The sequence below is a fragment of the Pristis pectinata genome, chromosome 27, assembly GCF_009764475.1.
Source record: "Pristis pectinata isolate sPriPec2 chromosome 27, sPriPec2.1.pri, whole genome shotgun sequence".
NCBI classification, from domain to species: domain Eukaryota; kingdom Metazoa; phylum Chordata; class Chondrichthyes; order Rhinopristiformes; family Pristidae; genus Pristis; species Pristis pectinata.
Window position 1 is genome coordinate 30,567,135 of NC_067431.1, and position 16,370 is coordinate 30,583,504.

The window sequence follows — 16,370 nt, forward strand, 5'->3', positions numbered from 1 at the left end:
AGGTAGAGTTAGTCCTGAGGTAGAGTCCTGAGGTAGAGTTAGTCCTGAGGTAGAGCCCTGAGGTAGTCCTGAGGTAGAGGTAGTCCTGAGGTAGAGCCCTGAGGTAGTCCTGAGGTAGAGTCCTGAGGTAGAGTTAGTCCTGAGGTAGAGCCCTGAGGTAGTCCTGAGGTAGAGGTAGTCCTGAGGTAGAGCCCTGAGGTAGTCCTGAGGTAGAGTCCTGAGGTAGAGTTAGTCCTGAGGTAGAGTCCTGAGAGAGTCCTGAGGTAGTCCTGAGGTAGAGTCCTGAGGTAGAGTTAGTCCTGAGGTAGAGCCCTGAGGTAGTCCTGAGGTAGAGTCCTGAGGTAGAGCCCTGAGGTAGTCCTGAGGTAGACCCTGAGGTAGTGCTGCTGCAGTAAGTGGCTGGAACAGTTTGGAACGTGTGGTAGAGCAGCCAGTTAGCAGAGGCAGCCAGATGTGTGCAGATGTGTGCAGCTCCGTATGTTGCAATGACCCATCTGCTCAACCTGGTCCTAAAGCCGTTCTTTTCTCCCCAACAGTTCCTCCAGAAACTCCGACAATCGATGCCGACAAGGACGTGGTGAACGAAGGGGAGGAGGTGGAGTTCACCTGCAGCACCAGCGGCAGTAAGCCCGCCGCCGACATCAAGTGGCTGAAAGGCGACCAGGAGCTGCAAGGTTCGGACATCTCCTCTGTTCGCTTCCCTCTGACCAACCTAACCCCAAACACTGGCGGCGGCACCCAGCTCCAGCCGTCACCAACCATTCACTGCATCATCTTTTCTCACCCCTGGCGTGACCCCACGGCTGATGGCAGGTGGGAGATCTCCCCAGATTCAGGAAAAGGAAACAAACGTGGCTTGCATTTCCATAGCACCTTTCATGAGCTTTGAAGACATGTCAGAGCCCTTTACAGACGGTGAAGTATTTTACTGACGTCATTACTGATGGAATGTAGGCAGCCCAGGAACAGCAGGCAATCTGCTTCCTTCAGTAACATGGGAGGGTTCAATACTGATCCAGACACGGGGGATAACTTCTCTGCTGCTTGAGCTGTTGCATGTGTTTTGCATCCAACTACAGAGCAGACACAACCTCAGTCCAACGTTGTGTGTGAACGGCTGGAGGTGGACCACTCTTAGGGTTAGAGGACCGGTAACTGCCGATGAGGGAGTTGATCACGTTGATGCTTTTCCCCACCTGGTGAGCTGCCTGTTCTTCCTCACAGCAGAACGTGTCCAGTCACACCAGCTGGCAGCACCAGGCGAAGGGAGGGTGCGTCCTCCCTGAGTCAGAGGTTGTAGGTTCAAACCTCACTCCAGGCTGACACACCAAGGCTGAAGAAATGTGGAAGGGATTCGATTTCTTCAGATGCATCTTTTGCCTTCAATTTATCAAATACAGTGGATTTTAAGTTAAATTTCCAATTTACTCTCATGTGAGAAGTGAGTTCTGTTTTTAAACCGACTTCATTTCTCCCTTTCACTGTGTGTTCCAGCTCTCATTACACCTTCTGTCTGAAGGGGTTGGCCGATAACTTTGGTTTCTGCCAGTACTTCTGGGGCCAAGTGCTGAGAGTTTCAGCCACGTTCGGAGTGTGTTGCACAGTCCGTGACCTCGGCCCTGCACAGTAATCGTTTGTGTCTCAGCAACACGGCCAGCAATGTGGAGGTGCATTACCGCAACCCTGACCCCACCCCCAACCCCACACCCTGACCCCACACCACACACCCTGACCCCACCCCCGACCCCACACCACACACCCCGACCCCCACACCCTGACCCCACACCACACACCCCGTCCCCACACCCCTACCCCATGCCCTCACCCCACACCCTGACCACACACCCTGACCCCACGCCCAATGCCCCAACCCCACACCACAACCCCCGACCCCACACCACGACCAATTCCTTTGTGGTGCAGCACTGCACGGTTTCCTCGGTGTGGGCCTCTCATGGAAATCGCACTGAGTGTCGGCAGTCACTTCTGATTAAACAGTGAAAACTAACAGCTAGAGCCCCTCACAGTGAACACGGGGCAGGATCATATCTCCCACAGTATCAGACTGCGGCACTTCTGGTCAATCACTGGAGGGCCACCCTGTGCTGGGGACGGTCACCCTGTGCTGAGGACGGTCGCTCTGCACCAGGGAGGGTCTCTTGCAAGGATGGGGCAACCACGTGCTGCACGGGTGCAGGGTAGGATGACACCTGCGCAGGTGCAAGGTGGGACGGCGCCTGCGCGGGTGCAGGGTGGGACGCCGTCTGCAGGGATGGAGCCTCGGCAGATCAAGTGTTTATCCTTGCAGCAGTCCACGTCCATCAGAGTCCGTTAACCAGATTCCAGGACAGATTTTGCCTCAGTAATGAGCTCAAAAGATGTAATTTGAAGGGGTCTTGATGCAACATGACAGTCACAGAGTGTTTCATCTCTTTTGCATTTCATTGTTGGTCTGCATTTGAGTGATCAAAGTATTGTGCTCAGGAGCTGCAAGTGTAACACTGGTCACTGTCACCAATCCAGCCGAGTGTAGTCCACGGTCCGGGCCTGTATATGCACAGAGTGCGACTGAGGACAACGGCACACTTCAATCCCATGCCCATGCAAGTGGTCGGGTCAAGGCTGAGGATACAAAAATAATGATGCCTTTTAGACAGACCATTAACGTAGCAGCAACATCACAAAGCTCTTTGTGGGAAAATCATCAAAGAAAAAAACACGGACAGAAGGATCCATGAGGAGGTGTTAAGGCAGACTGAAAGCCTGGGTTTGGTCGAACTTCCAGAGGAGGAGGGAGAGGAGGGGCCTTTACCTTCCCCCCTCAGCTGGACTCACCTATCCCTTCCCAGCTCGTGCTCCTCCCCCTCCCCCTGACTTTCTTATTCCGGCTTCTGCCCTCTCCCTTTCCAGTCCTAATGAAGGGTCTCGGCCCGAAACGTCGACTGTTCGTTTCCCTCCATAGATGCTGCCTGATCTGCTGAGTTCCTCCAGCATTTTGTGTGCATTGCCCAAGAGAGGGAGGGGAAATGTGGAGGTAGGGGGCAGGGAGATCGTGGGGAGGGGGTGGAGTTCGTGAGGCAAGGAGATTAGGAGGGAGGGAGATCTGGAGGTGCGGGAGATATGGAGGGAGGGAGATCCGGTGGGGGTGGGGGGGGGCGCGGGTGGAGATCCGGTGGGGTGGTGGGGGTGGGGGAGATCCAGAGGTTGGGGGGAGATCCAGAGGTTGGGGAGATCCAAAGGCAAGGAGATTCGGAGGCAGATGGAGCACACATTCCTACAGCAGAACGAGTAAACTCAGGTGCTGAAGAGACTGTAGATGGACAACAGGGATACCTACGAGGGTTGGAGGGCTGGAGGAGATCGCAGGCTGGGATGGGCAAGACCAGAGAAGGATTTGGAAATTCAGATGAAATTTAAAATTGAGGTGCTGTTTACCAGAGAGCTGATAAAGGTCAGCAACACATTGGTGATGGGCGAATGAGACAGAGTGAGACCTGTCAAACTGGGCATTCAGGATCTTAAACTGTACGCCAGGATGGTGGCCCCTACTGCTGAGGATGCGAGTTTGATTCTCAAAGCAAGTTCCTCACAGTGCAACTCGTGAGCCCTGTGTGTGCACTCTGTGCCATGAAACTGTGGACTGACAGCTTCAAACAGGCCGGCTCCTTGTATTTAATGAGATGTTTTATGCAGTAGTGACTCAGTTGCAATATTTTAATGAATAATGTTTATAAATTTCCACCTCTTCTCAAGAAAGTACAAGTAACTTTGAAGAGGAAGAGAAACTATTCAATGTCACAAGTAAACTGGTGCTGAGAGTGAGCCGGCTGGATGATGGATTACCCGTTACCTGCCAAGTGGAACATCCTGCAGTGAAGGACCTTCAGGCAATGAAAGATTTGCAAGCTCAACGGTACTTGGATGTGCAATGTGAGTAAAAAGTAAAGGTGCCCGGCATTACACACAGAATGTCTTCCATAGACTCAGTTAAATTGAGGTGCATCATAATGCAAAAAAAATGAGCGCTCACTCTTGTTAATTTTTGCTTTATTCCTGTAATCCACAACAGAATTATAGGAGTTGATTTCATTCAGTGGCTTTAGACTTTGCACAGTTCAGGGGCTCCTACTGATTGGATAACTCACTGTTTGCTGCTCAGCTGACGTGTGGAACTATTGCTGTTACCATGGCAATCTGCAGTAAACATGGCAAGGCTTACCACAGAGAAGGATGCCTCCATAGCTTGCCTGTTTCTGTCAACTGGATGTGGTTCTGATCACAACTAAACCAACCGTACTGGGGGTCTCGGTAATGTCACTGCCTTTGTGTAAGGAAAATGGAGTAGATTTCAGTGAGATTGGAGATGTGCAGGGATGTGCCTGATTCACAAAACAATCATGTACTGAATATTTGTATCAATGTGTTCACAAGTTGTGTTATTCCAATTACTTAATGTTAGCGTGACATCAGTTATCGTTTACAAAGAGTTGCTGGAGCTTTAACAGAGACCAGGCATTTGGTGCGCAGGGGCAGGAGGGTCTTGAACTCTGGCCCTTGCACATAGAGCCCTTGCAGTGCCAGTGCTGGCTTCAATGTGTCCCTCAACACCAGTCCTGCACCTCACCACGTGCCAGGCAGCAGCATTCTGTTGTGGACAACACTGTGCCTGTGTGGTGCAGCTTGTTGACTGCATCGCTGCCAAGCCTGGCATTCCCCTTGCAGTGTCTGCACCCAGGAGCAGTCAGTGGATAACCAGGGGATGCTGGGGGATTTCCGCTCTTTGACTGAAGATGGTAATGTTTCTCAGTGTGGTTCCTGGGTGAGGATTTGACCAATGTTGGTGTGTGCAGACACATCTGTTTCCTGGTGCATGAGACCCAGAACATTGGCATACAGAGGCAGCAAGCAGTGGGGAAGGTCTATGGTGTGTAGGCCTTTATTGCAAGAGCACAAGAGTACAGACGTTGTTCTTGAACAGGTCAACAGGTTGAAGGATTATACGTCCTAGTCCTGCCATTTCTCATGTCTACTTCAAAAATGTTTTTTTTGTGTCTTTCTTCAAAAAGTATAGCTCCCTATTTAGGCAGTCTTTGTACTTGTATAAAATATTGCCCAGAGATCATATGCTCTGTGCACGTGGCTGCCTGTGGGGTTCCTGTTGATGCTGAGCAGGTCTCCCAACAGCACTGAGCAGGAGACCAGCCATGTGGCAGGAGCTGTGCAATCCCAGCCGGTGGCATCTGCACCGTGCTCAGAAACTCGGGCAAGGTCCCCCTCCTGTTGTATGTGTGATCTATGGGTTTGAAGTGATCTACAGGGCTGACTTGAAGGAAAACTTGCTCACCCAGCAAGGGGCACGGTCTGGAATTCTTTGCTCTTCAGAACAGCTGCACTCAGTCTGCAGAAGTGACCCTGAGCTTCCCGTCGTTTCGTTAACCTTCCCACTCTGAACTCTCTGTCAGTGGCCTCCTGCACTGTGAGAACGAGCTCCAACACAAGCTTGAGGAACAAAACCTCATCTTCCTTCAGTGCATTCTGCAGCCTGCGAGACTCGCTGTCTTCAGATAACTTGCTGTTTCTGTCGGCATCAGAACCGACGTTCCTGCCCCTGTCATCGTGTTGGCTCAGTCTTTGCCTTTGTTGGGTTAGCCTGTCCTGACGGGCATGTTCCACAGCCTTGTGATGTACAACACGTTACACCCAGCACACTGTACTTCCAGCAGCCACATTGTCATCTGGTCTCTGAAACATCAACTCTTTCTCTTCCCGCCGACACTGCCCGACCTGCTGAGTGGTCTCAACATTTTCAGCCTTTATTTCAGATTTCCAGTATCTGTGTTTATTTTCATGATCTGGCTCTCACAGCCTGAAGCAGCAGTGGAGGCAGATTTGACAATCTTTATCAACGAGGAGCTGGGTATATACCAGGGCGGCATAGTGGCGCAGGGGTAGAGCCGCTGCCTCACAGCTCCAGCAACCCAGGTTCGATCCTGACCTCCGGCACTGTCTGTGCACATTCTCCCTGTGACCGTGGGGGTTTCCCCTGGGTGCTCCAGTTTCCTCCAACATCCCAATGACATGTGGGTTGGTGTTTTAATTGGTTGTACATTGCCCCCAGTGTGTGGGTGAGGGGTAAAATCTGCGAGGGAGTTGATGGGAATGTGGGGAGAATAAAATGGGATTAGTGTAAGTGGGTGGTATGACAGGTAAGGGCCTGTATGACCATAACCAGAGGGGGGTGAACCACAGGGTCAGGTTGTCCACACTGTCCATGCCCACGGACATTACACTCCACTGATCACAGCCCTGATGAAGGTTGTCCAGTGTCAGTGATGTCCTCAAGCACTGAGAGTTTTCTATAGTTTGGTCAGTTTGAACCTACACCTAAAAGATCCCTTTGTTCCAAACCATCGGTTCAGATCAGTGGCAGCCAGAGATTAAAGCCACTGAAGGGGCAGAAACACTTGTAAACAATTCAACACACTCCGGGCTATTGACAGTGCTCTGTCACTAACACAGCCGTGCTCTCACTTCAACAACCTCCAGTTCCCCTGAGCATCCATATTTCTGGCTGCTCTTCTCCAATAAATAGCCCGTTAGTTTCCCCCTGGGAAACAGCTGCTCCGTACGGAATTCATGGTGTCAGTTGGACTGTGCCGACTGAAGATCCCTGGGCAGGTGGACATCTGTTTATCAGGAGTTAGGAGATGTGACCAGTCACACCCCCGCCCCATGTGACTCCCTACCCCTGCTGCTGCCCTGTGCTGCATTCTCACGGCAGGCAGACGTTGGGGTTTGACCCTGACCCATTGCTGCACTGAAGCTCCATGCCCACCCACACTGCACTTACTGCACAAGCCGGTGCTTTCATATGGGGGAGGCACAAATGAACAATTGCAAGAAAATAAAGGTGCAAAATCTAACTTTGCTTCTGTTGCCCACGTTTGCCGGGGTTAGGAGTTGTGCCAGAGGTGTTATTTTCCCGGTGGTCCCCACCAGCCCCTGGTGAGCAACAGCTTCAGGTCAGGATGTCACTGGTTCGAGGAGAGTCAGAACTGCTCTCAAACATTACAATTTAAAGAAAGTGCTGGGAATGATTGTTTGGACTGTGGGCTGTGGCTAACAGCACCCTTGGCAGACTCGTGCTTTTCAGTTGATTTTCTGGTGCATTAGCTGTTTCCAGTTGTCCTATTTCCCAGCTGGGTGCTCATTTGCAAACTCATTAACAAAGCTTTGTGTAAGCAGTTCTGCTGAGAATGAAAGGCACAGACTTCAACCGTTGTTCTCTGATCTCATTAAGTAACTTGAGCATCACACCAGGGTTGTATTAAAGGCATTCACAGCACTGTGTAAGCATTGATCCAGATGCTACTGACCACAGAATAAAGCTTCCTTTAAGGAAAATCTAATTCTAAGTTTTTCTTCATCAATTTCAAAAATCTTGCAGAATTTGTCAGGTTTTAATGTGTCCTTACAAGAATCTAAAACTTACCAGGTGAGACATCTTAATTAGTAAATTGGTTTATTATTGTCACATGTACCGAGGTACAGTGAAAAACTTTATTTTGTATGTCATCCATATAGATCATTTCATTACACAGTGCATTGAGGTAGTACAAGGGAAAACAATAACAGAATGCAGAATAAAGTGTTCAGTTAGAGAAAGTGCAGTGCAGGCAGACAATAAGGTGCAAGGTCATAATGGGATAGATTGTGAGGTCAAGAGTCCATGCTGATGCTGGTTAGAAGAGATATTTAGGACAGCAGTGATCTAGATGGGTTTTAATATTGACCTTTTAGATGTTGTTGAGGGCAGGGCAAGTTCTGGTCCACGTACATGAGTATGTAAGTCCTGTTACACTCTACAGGGCTTTAATGTGAAGGTTGAGCAGGTTCGGTCGATACACATTGACATGGGAGGTAACCTTTTGAAACAAGATTCTGAGGGGGTTGACAGGGTGGACACCAAGAGATGTTTGCCCTATTTAGAGAATCTAGAACTAGGGCATAGTTTCAGAATAACTAGTCACTTGTTTAAGATGGGGATGAGGATCAATTTCTTCTCTCAATGAGTCACAGACCTTTGAAGTTTTCTCTCCCGAAAGCTGTGGAGGTGGGCCGTTGAATGGATGAGGCTAGGGTACATTTTGGGATTGCAGGGGAGTCAGAAATAATGGGGATCAGGCAGGAAGGTAGAATTGAAGCCAATTTCCAAGCAGCCACGATCCTTTTGAATAGCAGCAGCATCTCAAGGGGCTATTCGGAGACTCCTGGTTTTATTCCTTAATTTCTTTCGTACACTTTGGGACTTTTGGATTGGATAGAGTAATCAGCAATTCCAGGTGTTCAGAACTAAATAACCATGAGGGTGATAACCTCTGGATTGTTACCTGGCCCCTGTGTGCAATCACTAGGGATAAGTAGATTGGGAAGGTGAACAGGTGAGTGGGAAAGGCAGGCTTCATTTCCCGAGACATCAGCACTGTGCCTGGAGTGGATGGAGCTACGAGGCAGGGTACAGTGGAACTGGTGGCCATGAGGCCATTCCACTAGCCAACGACGGCACCAGGTTTGGAGCGAGGGCCCTTCTGAAATTAACAGAAGAGAAAACTAAACTAAAGATTGGAAATAGAACCTTAGGCCCGGTTAACTAATGATCAATAAGGAACTGGGGAGTAAAACCTTGGAGCAGAGGGACAGGGTGAAGTGTGTAGACTGAATTAACTTATTGTAAAACAGAATATAAGAATCAAATTCAGTGAACTACAGAGGAGCCACAAGAGACTGCAGATGCTGGGATCTGGAGCAATAATCGGAGGTAGCACACTGGCCATCTCCCCTCTTTAAGTCCAGAGGCAGTGTCTTGACCCAAAATGCTGACTGTCCATTTCCCTCCACAGATGCTGCCTGACCCTCTGAGTTCTCCAGCAGCTCATTTTTTGCTTTAGTGAAATACAGACAGATTCACCAGCAGGATGTGGTTTGGTAATTATCACAGAGACACGGTAAAAGTGAGAGCTAAAAACCTAAAGTACCAGATAGAAGGTTCAGGGAATCGAGGGATGTGGGGTTAGTGCAGGAAGGTGACGGTGATTAACTGATCCCATTGAATGGCAAAGTAACCATGAGGGCGGAGTGGCCCTTTGCCTGCTGTTCATGGGGAAACGGCAGCTGGGTTAGGTGGAGACCACACGTTACGGATGAAATTACATCAGTGATGAGTGAGGGCCTGACTGGGAGGCTGCAAGAGTTAGGGACTCTATGGACGGAATTAAGAAATAGAAAAGGATTTAAGAATTAAAGGGGGCTGTGAACTAACGACTTGAAGCAGCTGTGCAGTGTCAGAATGTATAACTGCAAAGATTGATCAAGCATAGAGCAAAGGCAGTGTTTTAGAACATAGAACACTACAGCACAGTACAGGCCCTTCGGCCCACAATGTTGTGCCGACATCTTATCCTGCTCTAACCCTTCCCTCCCACATAGCCCCCCATTTCTCTATCGTTCGTGTCTAAGAGTCTCTTAAATGTCCCTAATGTATCTGCCTCCACCATCTCTGCCAGCAGTGTGTTCCACGCACCCACCACTCTCTGTGTAAAAAAAAATTACCCCTGACATCCCCCCTATACTTTCCTCCAATCACCTTAAAATTATGTCCTCTCGTGTTAGCCAGTGTCGCCCTGGGAAAAAGTCTCTGCCTGTCCACTCCATCTATGCCTCTTATCATCTTGTACACCTCTATCAAGTCACCTCTCATCGTCCTTCGCTCCAAAGAGAAGCCCTAGCTCACTCCTAAGGCATGCTCTCCAATCCAGGCAACATCCTGGTAAATCTCCTCTGCACCCTCTCTAAAGCTTCCACATCCTTCATATAATGAAGCGACAGAACTGAACACAATACTTCAAGTGTGGTCTGACCAGAGTCCTATAGAGCTGCAACATTACCTCGCGGCTCTCGAACTCAATACCCTGACTAATGAAGGCCAACACACCATCTGTTCCTCCACACTGCTAAGAGTCTTGCCATTAACCTTGTATTCTGCCTTCAAATTTGATCTTCCAAAGTGTATCACTTCACATTTTTCCGAGTTGAACTCCATCTGCCACTTCTCAGCCCAGCTCTGCATCCTATCAATGTCCTGTTGTAACCTACAGCAACCTTCTACACTATCCACAACACCACCAGCCTTCATGTCATCTGCAAACTTACCCACCCTTCCACATCCTCATCCAAGTCATTTATAAAAATCACAAAGAGCAGAGGTCCCAGAACAGATCCCTGTGGAACACCACTGGTCACCGACCTCCAGGCAGAATATTATCCATCTACCACCATGCTCTGTCTTCTATGGGTGAGCCAGTTCTGAATCCACACAGCCAAGTTTCCCTGGATCCCATGCCTCCTGACTTTCCTCCATGAGGAAGCTTATCAAACGCCTTACTAAAATCCATGTACACCACATCCACTGCTCTACCTTCATCAATGTGCTTTGTCACATCCTCAAAGAATTCAATCAGGCTCGTGAGGCACAACCTGCCCTTCATAAAGCCATGCTGACTGTCCCTAATCAGCCTATGCTTCTCCAAATGCTCATAAATCCTCCCTTTCTTGAACAAAGAAACAACATTTGCCACCCTCCAATCATCTGGCACTACTCCTGTGGCCAGTGAGGATGCAAAGGTCATCGCCAAAAGCACATCAATCTCTTCCCTCACTTCCCGTAATAACCTTGGATATATCCCGTCTGGCCCCGGTGACTTATCTATCCTAAAGTTTTTCAAAAGTTCCAGCACATCCTCTTTCCTCACATTGACATGCCCTGGCATATCAGCCTGTTGTACGCCATCCTCACAAATGTCAAGGTCTCTCTCACTGATGAACACTGAAGCAAAGTATTCATTAAGGACCTCCCCTTCCTCTTCCGACTCCAGGCACATGTTTCCTCTTTTATCCCTGATCGGTCCTACCCTCACTCTAGTCATCCTCCTATTCTTCACATACGTGTAGAACGCCTTGGGGTTTTCCTTGATCCTACTCACCAAGTACTTCTCATGCCCCCTTCTAGCTCTCCTAAGTCCATTCTTAAGCTCCCTCCTGGCTACCTTGTAACTCTCCAGAGCCCTGTCTGATCCTTGCTTTCTAAACCTTAGGTAAGCTTCTTTCTTCTTCTTGACAAGATATCCTACATCTCTTGTCAACCACGGTTCCTTTGCTCTACCATGCTTACCCTGCCTCAATGGGACAAACCTCTCCAGATCCCCATGCAAGTATTCCCTAAACAACCTCCACATTTCCGCTGTGCACTTCCCCAAGAACATCTGTTCCCAATTTACGCTCCCAGGTTCCTGCCTAACAGCATCATAATTCCCCCTCCCCAGTTAAATACTTTTCCATATCGTCTGCTCCTATCCCTCTCCAAGGCGATGGTAAAGGTCAAGGAGTTATGGTCACGATCTCCAAAATGTTCTCCCACTAATAGATCTGAAACCTGATCAGGCTCATTGCCTAGTACCAGGTCCAGAATGGCCTCTCCTCTAATCGGCCTGTCCACATACTGTGCCAGGAATCCTTCCTGGACACTCCTAACAAACTCTGCCCTTGGAGGATTTTAATTCTCATGCAGGTAGTGTAATACAGACCAGCTTCTGAACAAAGATAATGAATTTCTGGAGTGTACACAAGATACTTTTTGTTACATTTGACAGAAATTCATCCTCAATCAGAGTGTTCATGTCAGTGCATTGTCATCTGCTTCCAGAACTGACTTTAATGGAATGAATTTCTGAGTCAGAGAACAACATGCTGATGTGATGCTCAGAACCTTCAGTGCTCCTGACCAGGGAAGGATTTCTGTCCATGTCACAGAACCATATTTTGTTTGAGCCTAATTTAGTTAATAACCTAACAGTGCGTGAGCAATTATCCAATAACTGTGATCTGATGGAGTTCAGTCAAGTGCTTGAAAAATGCAAAACAGCTCCTCAGATTCTGATGTCTCTGGAGTTATTCCCCTGCACTGGGACGGAGATGGTGCACTGGTCATCCGGTGCTGTGGCGTTACAGATTGGTAATATTATCCCAGTTCCACAATAGGCACAGATTTGCTCTGGACTGGGTAGGACGTAGATCGTTTGCACTCTTCTCCACAGCTGTGTCTGTATGTTCAAAACCATTAAACAGCATCAGCAGCTTAAAATTAATATATCAGCTTCAGGATATTAGCAAAGGATCCTAAAGTACTTTGTGAGCACGGCAGGGAGATGAGAAGTGATTGGGGTGAAAAAGCCCAGAGGCTGCCACTGCTATGGTTCATAGATAATCACGGGGCCACCACAGATCGTGTGACGGGACACACAGAGGTAGCACAGTCACACACCTGGTACAGCCAATGTCTCATTACTCCAGAGACCCGGGTTCGATGCTGTCACCTGGTGCTGTCTGTGTGGAGTTTGCATGTTCTCCTTATGACCATGTGGGTTTTCTCTGGTTTCCACCCACATCCCAAAACATGTACGGGTTGGTAGGTTAATTAGCCGCTGTAAATTGCCCCCAGTGTGTAGATGGGTGTTAGAATCTGATGAGTGTAGATGAATGGTAGATGAGTGGTAGAATCTGGAGGGGGGTACAGCACAGAAAGAGACCCTTCAGCCCACCATATCCATGGTGACCCTCCGGTACCCACCTACACCAATCCCATTTCCCAGCACATGGTCCGTATCCTTCCCTGCCTTGGTGATTCAGGTCCTCATCCATTTAAAATGTTGTGAGAGTCTCTGCCTCCACCACCCCCTCAGGCGGTGCGTTGCAGCCACCCTCTGAGTGAAGAGATTCTTCTTCTGATCCCCTCTAAACCTCTTTCCCCTCACCGTAAACCCATGCCGTCTGCCGTGGGGAAAAGTTTCTTGCTGTCTACCCTGCCTCTGCCCCTCATAGCTTGTCTGCCTCTGTCAGCCCCGACCTCAGACCCTGCTGCTCCAAGGGAAACAAACCCAGTCTCTCCTCAGAACTGAAACAGGCAACATTCTGGTGAATCTCATCTACAGGTGCTGGGAGTGTGGGGAGAATGAAATGGGATTGGTGTTAAATGGGTGCTCAATGATCGGCACAAGCTCAATGGACCGAAGGGCCTGCTTCCATGCTGTGTCTCTCTCTGATGTTGTGTTATACTTCTGTGAACGTTGCCTGTGTGTACTTAGGATCTTCTCTGTTTTGGGTGAATTTTGGATGTTTGGAGTATGGATTATTTCAGAATAGGAGTGTTTATGCTCTGTCCTTCTGGGTCTTTTCCTTCAGTTAAATTCCTCCTCCAGAAAGAAATCCTGCTACAACCTGCAGGCTTTCACAGCTCGAGACATTTACCACTAAATCATTAATGCTTCCTTCCTTTCTACATTAATCAAGTCACGTACTCCAGGCTTTGGTGCTTTGCTTACACATTTCAAGCTAATAATTGAAAGGGGTTGTCTCTCCTGTTGACAGAAGGAAGCCACAAAAGCGATAACCAGAGATCACTGAGGTAGTCAATTCTTGTCGAGAGATTTAAATGGAATCCCTGATCTGTGCGCTGATGCTGTGTGTCAAAGGGTGTCCACTTATCACCAGTGAAGCTGCTTTTCTGTGAACTCAGCAGGGATCTTCTGGTTTTCACTCTGTGTTTCTGAAGAATGTTTTGGGTGAAAATGTTAAGAACTTCTTCTAAAGAACAAAATGAAAAATAAAATGTTCTCATTGTTTTATTGAAAATCAGCCATAATGTGCCTATGTTCGATGCAGAAAGAGGGGAGAAGAATTTCCAGATGTTATACAGCACAGACGCACCCACTGAGTACCCAGGTCTTCCAACATGGAAACCTTCACCACAACAGGGTACAACTATTGGGGAATGTTAAACATCATGGGACTCCTCTCTTGGAAGAAGAAGATCAGCAGGTGACCAGATAAAGTGATCCACTCTGGCCAGTCCTGCTACCCTCCTCATTTGGGCCCCTCCCTCTGCCACACCCCATTCTCCAGCCAACTCTCCATGCTTCCAGTCCGATTCCAAGGCCTGATCTCAGCTCATCTACTGTCTGGTGTGGGCTCTGGTGTTGCTACAGTGGTAAAACCGATGGAAATGAGCGTGGCTCTGCAGGAACCCCGTGGTCCCATTTAGGTTTCTTAGTCCAGCACAAGTCTGAACCATCCTGACCTGTGCTGTCCCTGTACCCACAGTCCCCACAAGAGTCTCTCAGGAGTTGGTCAAACGTTGGGATCTGGGCAACTTTTTATTTTAAACCTCTCCTCTTCTTAGTTCCAGGAATGCAGGTTCTAACACTAAGTACAGTGAGAAATCAGCCACTGTGTGACCAAGGGCTCACCAGTTTCTTTGGTTCAGGTTTGTCTGAGTTTACTAATTCTGGATTCAGCTGCTTGCCAGCTTCAGAATGCAGTCTTTCTGCAGGCTTCTTCAGCAGCTCCTAAAGGCTGATTCTTTGGGTATTGTCTGCACTTAATCAGGCAGCCTGCAAGAAGGTATGTGCATCAGCGCACCCTGGAGAGAGCGTTGATCCAGCACTTATCTAAGACTTGCCTGTCTGCACCTGTCGCTTCTTCCACAGCCATGTGACGATAGTCGGGGAGGCTAATCCCTCGAAGAAATCACACAAGATGGAAGCTACGAAATTTGTAGCCCCAATCAAATGGTGTAGGACATAATCGTCAATGTTTGGTATCAGCCTTGAAAAACAGCAAATTCCCGGCCAAAAGAAGCAGATGCTGTAGCGATTTTTCTATTCATCACATGTCTTACTGACTTCATGATGTCGTGCTGTGTACGCTGTCACCCAGGCAGGGTGCATGCTGGGCAACAGATTGAAGTTATGTATGGTTTGCAGTGTGTTAAACACTTGTTTGAGATTTCAGCAGTTGCAAATGGTTTTTGAAAACGGAGTTTGCAGCCTAGTTCTCCCTCCCTGCTGCAACTTCTCCAGGGCCACGGTTGCTGACTTGCTATTTTTATAACCTGGGCCATTTTGCCCACAGCCTCTCTGTTGCAGAGTGGTGTCGCTTGAGTTTGTCAGTCGGGATTTGCTGTTTGCCCCAGTGATTTATCAGAAGGCTTGTGGCCTGATCTTTATTTATTCATTCATGGATTTACTGTCCATCACTAAGGGCCCCAGAGCTGAGGATGATGGGTCTGGATCCCGCATAACCCTGGGAAAGGGCAGCAGGTTTCCTTCCCTGAAGGACAATAATTAACCAGAGGGCTTTACGTTCAGTCGTTTCATGGTTACAATAACTGAGATAAGATTTTGTTCCAGATTTATTTCATTGCTTGAAATTTAAATTCTCAGTTGTCCTGGTGGGAGTTGAACTTGTCACACACAGTAACTTCATCATGACGTGGTCAGTGCCAGTCCCAAGTCAGCAGTCGGGTCCCACTCCAGAGAGCTGTCACCGGGGTCTCGGCTGATGCTCCAGTGAGGTACCAAGTGCTTGCACGGTACTGGAGGTACCATACTTTCGGAGAAGGTGTACACCAGGAGCCCCTCTGCACTCTGCAGAGCACGGACCTGGTCCCAAGGAGTGGTATTGAGGAAGAGCAGGGCAGTTCTCCGTGATAGACACACACACAAGGCAGGGCAAGCAAAGCCTTGGGCTTCGTCCAGTAATCATTGGAAGGAGATGCGATGGTGTGTGTGTGTGTGTGTGTGCTTACACGCACCATGTAACGTTAAGGGCTACTCACCTGTTCCGTCCTGTGCACAGCCCTGCCCGGTGAATGTTAACCGGGCTGGGATTGCAGAAGTTATCGCCACCATCAACATTTTCAGCAGGGCGGTGATGCAAGGACCACTGTGCACTCAGCAGGAATAGAGCGATTGAAAATCCGACAGCTGTGAGTTAACGAAGCAAAGATCAGTGCAGGATCTAATGAGACAGTGAAGTGTGCTGAGAAATGTACTGCCATGGACTGTCCTGTGGTATTAAACCCCGGTGGGAACTTTACATGGTTTAAATCGTCTCCCTTCAATACTACCCATTAAAGAGGAATTTGCAATGAAGGGCCATGAATTTATAGCACACCTTTAACAACCTCAGGGTATGTCAAAGCTCCTTCCAGCAATTAAATGCCTTTGGAGTCCCTTCACTGCTGTAATGTAGGGAACATTGCAGCCAATTTACAGCAGTAAGCTCCCACAAACAGCAATGCAGTAATAACCAGATCATCTGTTGGTTTAGTAGTAACTGAGTGATAAACTGAGTAACTGAGTGATTTCACCCAGAGAGTGGTTGGTGCATGGAATGCGCTGCCTGGGGTGGTGGTGGAGGCTGATACGTTGGGCAAGTTCAAGAGATTGTTAGGTAAGCATATGGAGGAATTTAAGATA

At 48.6% G+C, this 16,370-nt stretch overlaps 1 protein-coding gene across 8 annotated transcripts in view; it reads left to right on the forward strand.

Annotated features, from left to right (window-relative positions):
- The window catches only part of LOC127583608 (cell adhesion molecule 1-like), a 360,810-nt gene that overhangs the window by 271,671 nt on the left and 72,769 nt on the right, over positions 1 to 16,370 (forward strand). For all 8 annotated transcript variants that reach the window (XR_007958282.1, XM_052039737.1, XM_052039739.1 and 5 more), the window contains 2 exons: positions 537 to 674; positions 3,754 to 3,930. Coding sequence is in view for 7 of the 8 variants with exons in the window: in XM_052039737.1 (XP_051895697.1) it covers positions 537 to 674; positions 3,754 to 3,930 (315 nt within the window). In the remaining variant the exon portion in view is untranslated. The remainder of the gene's footprint in view (positions 1 to 536; positions 675 to 3,753; positions 3,931 to 16,370) is intronic.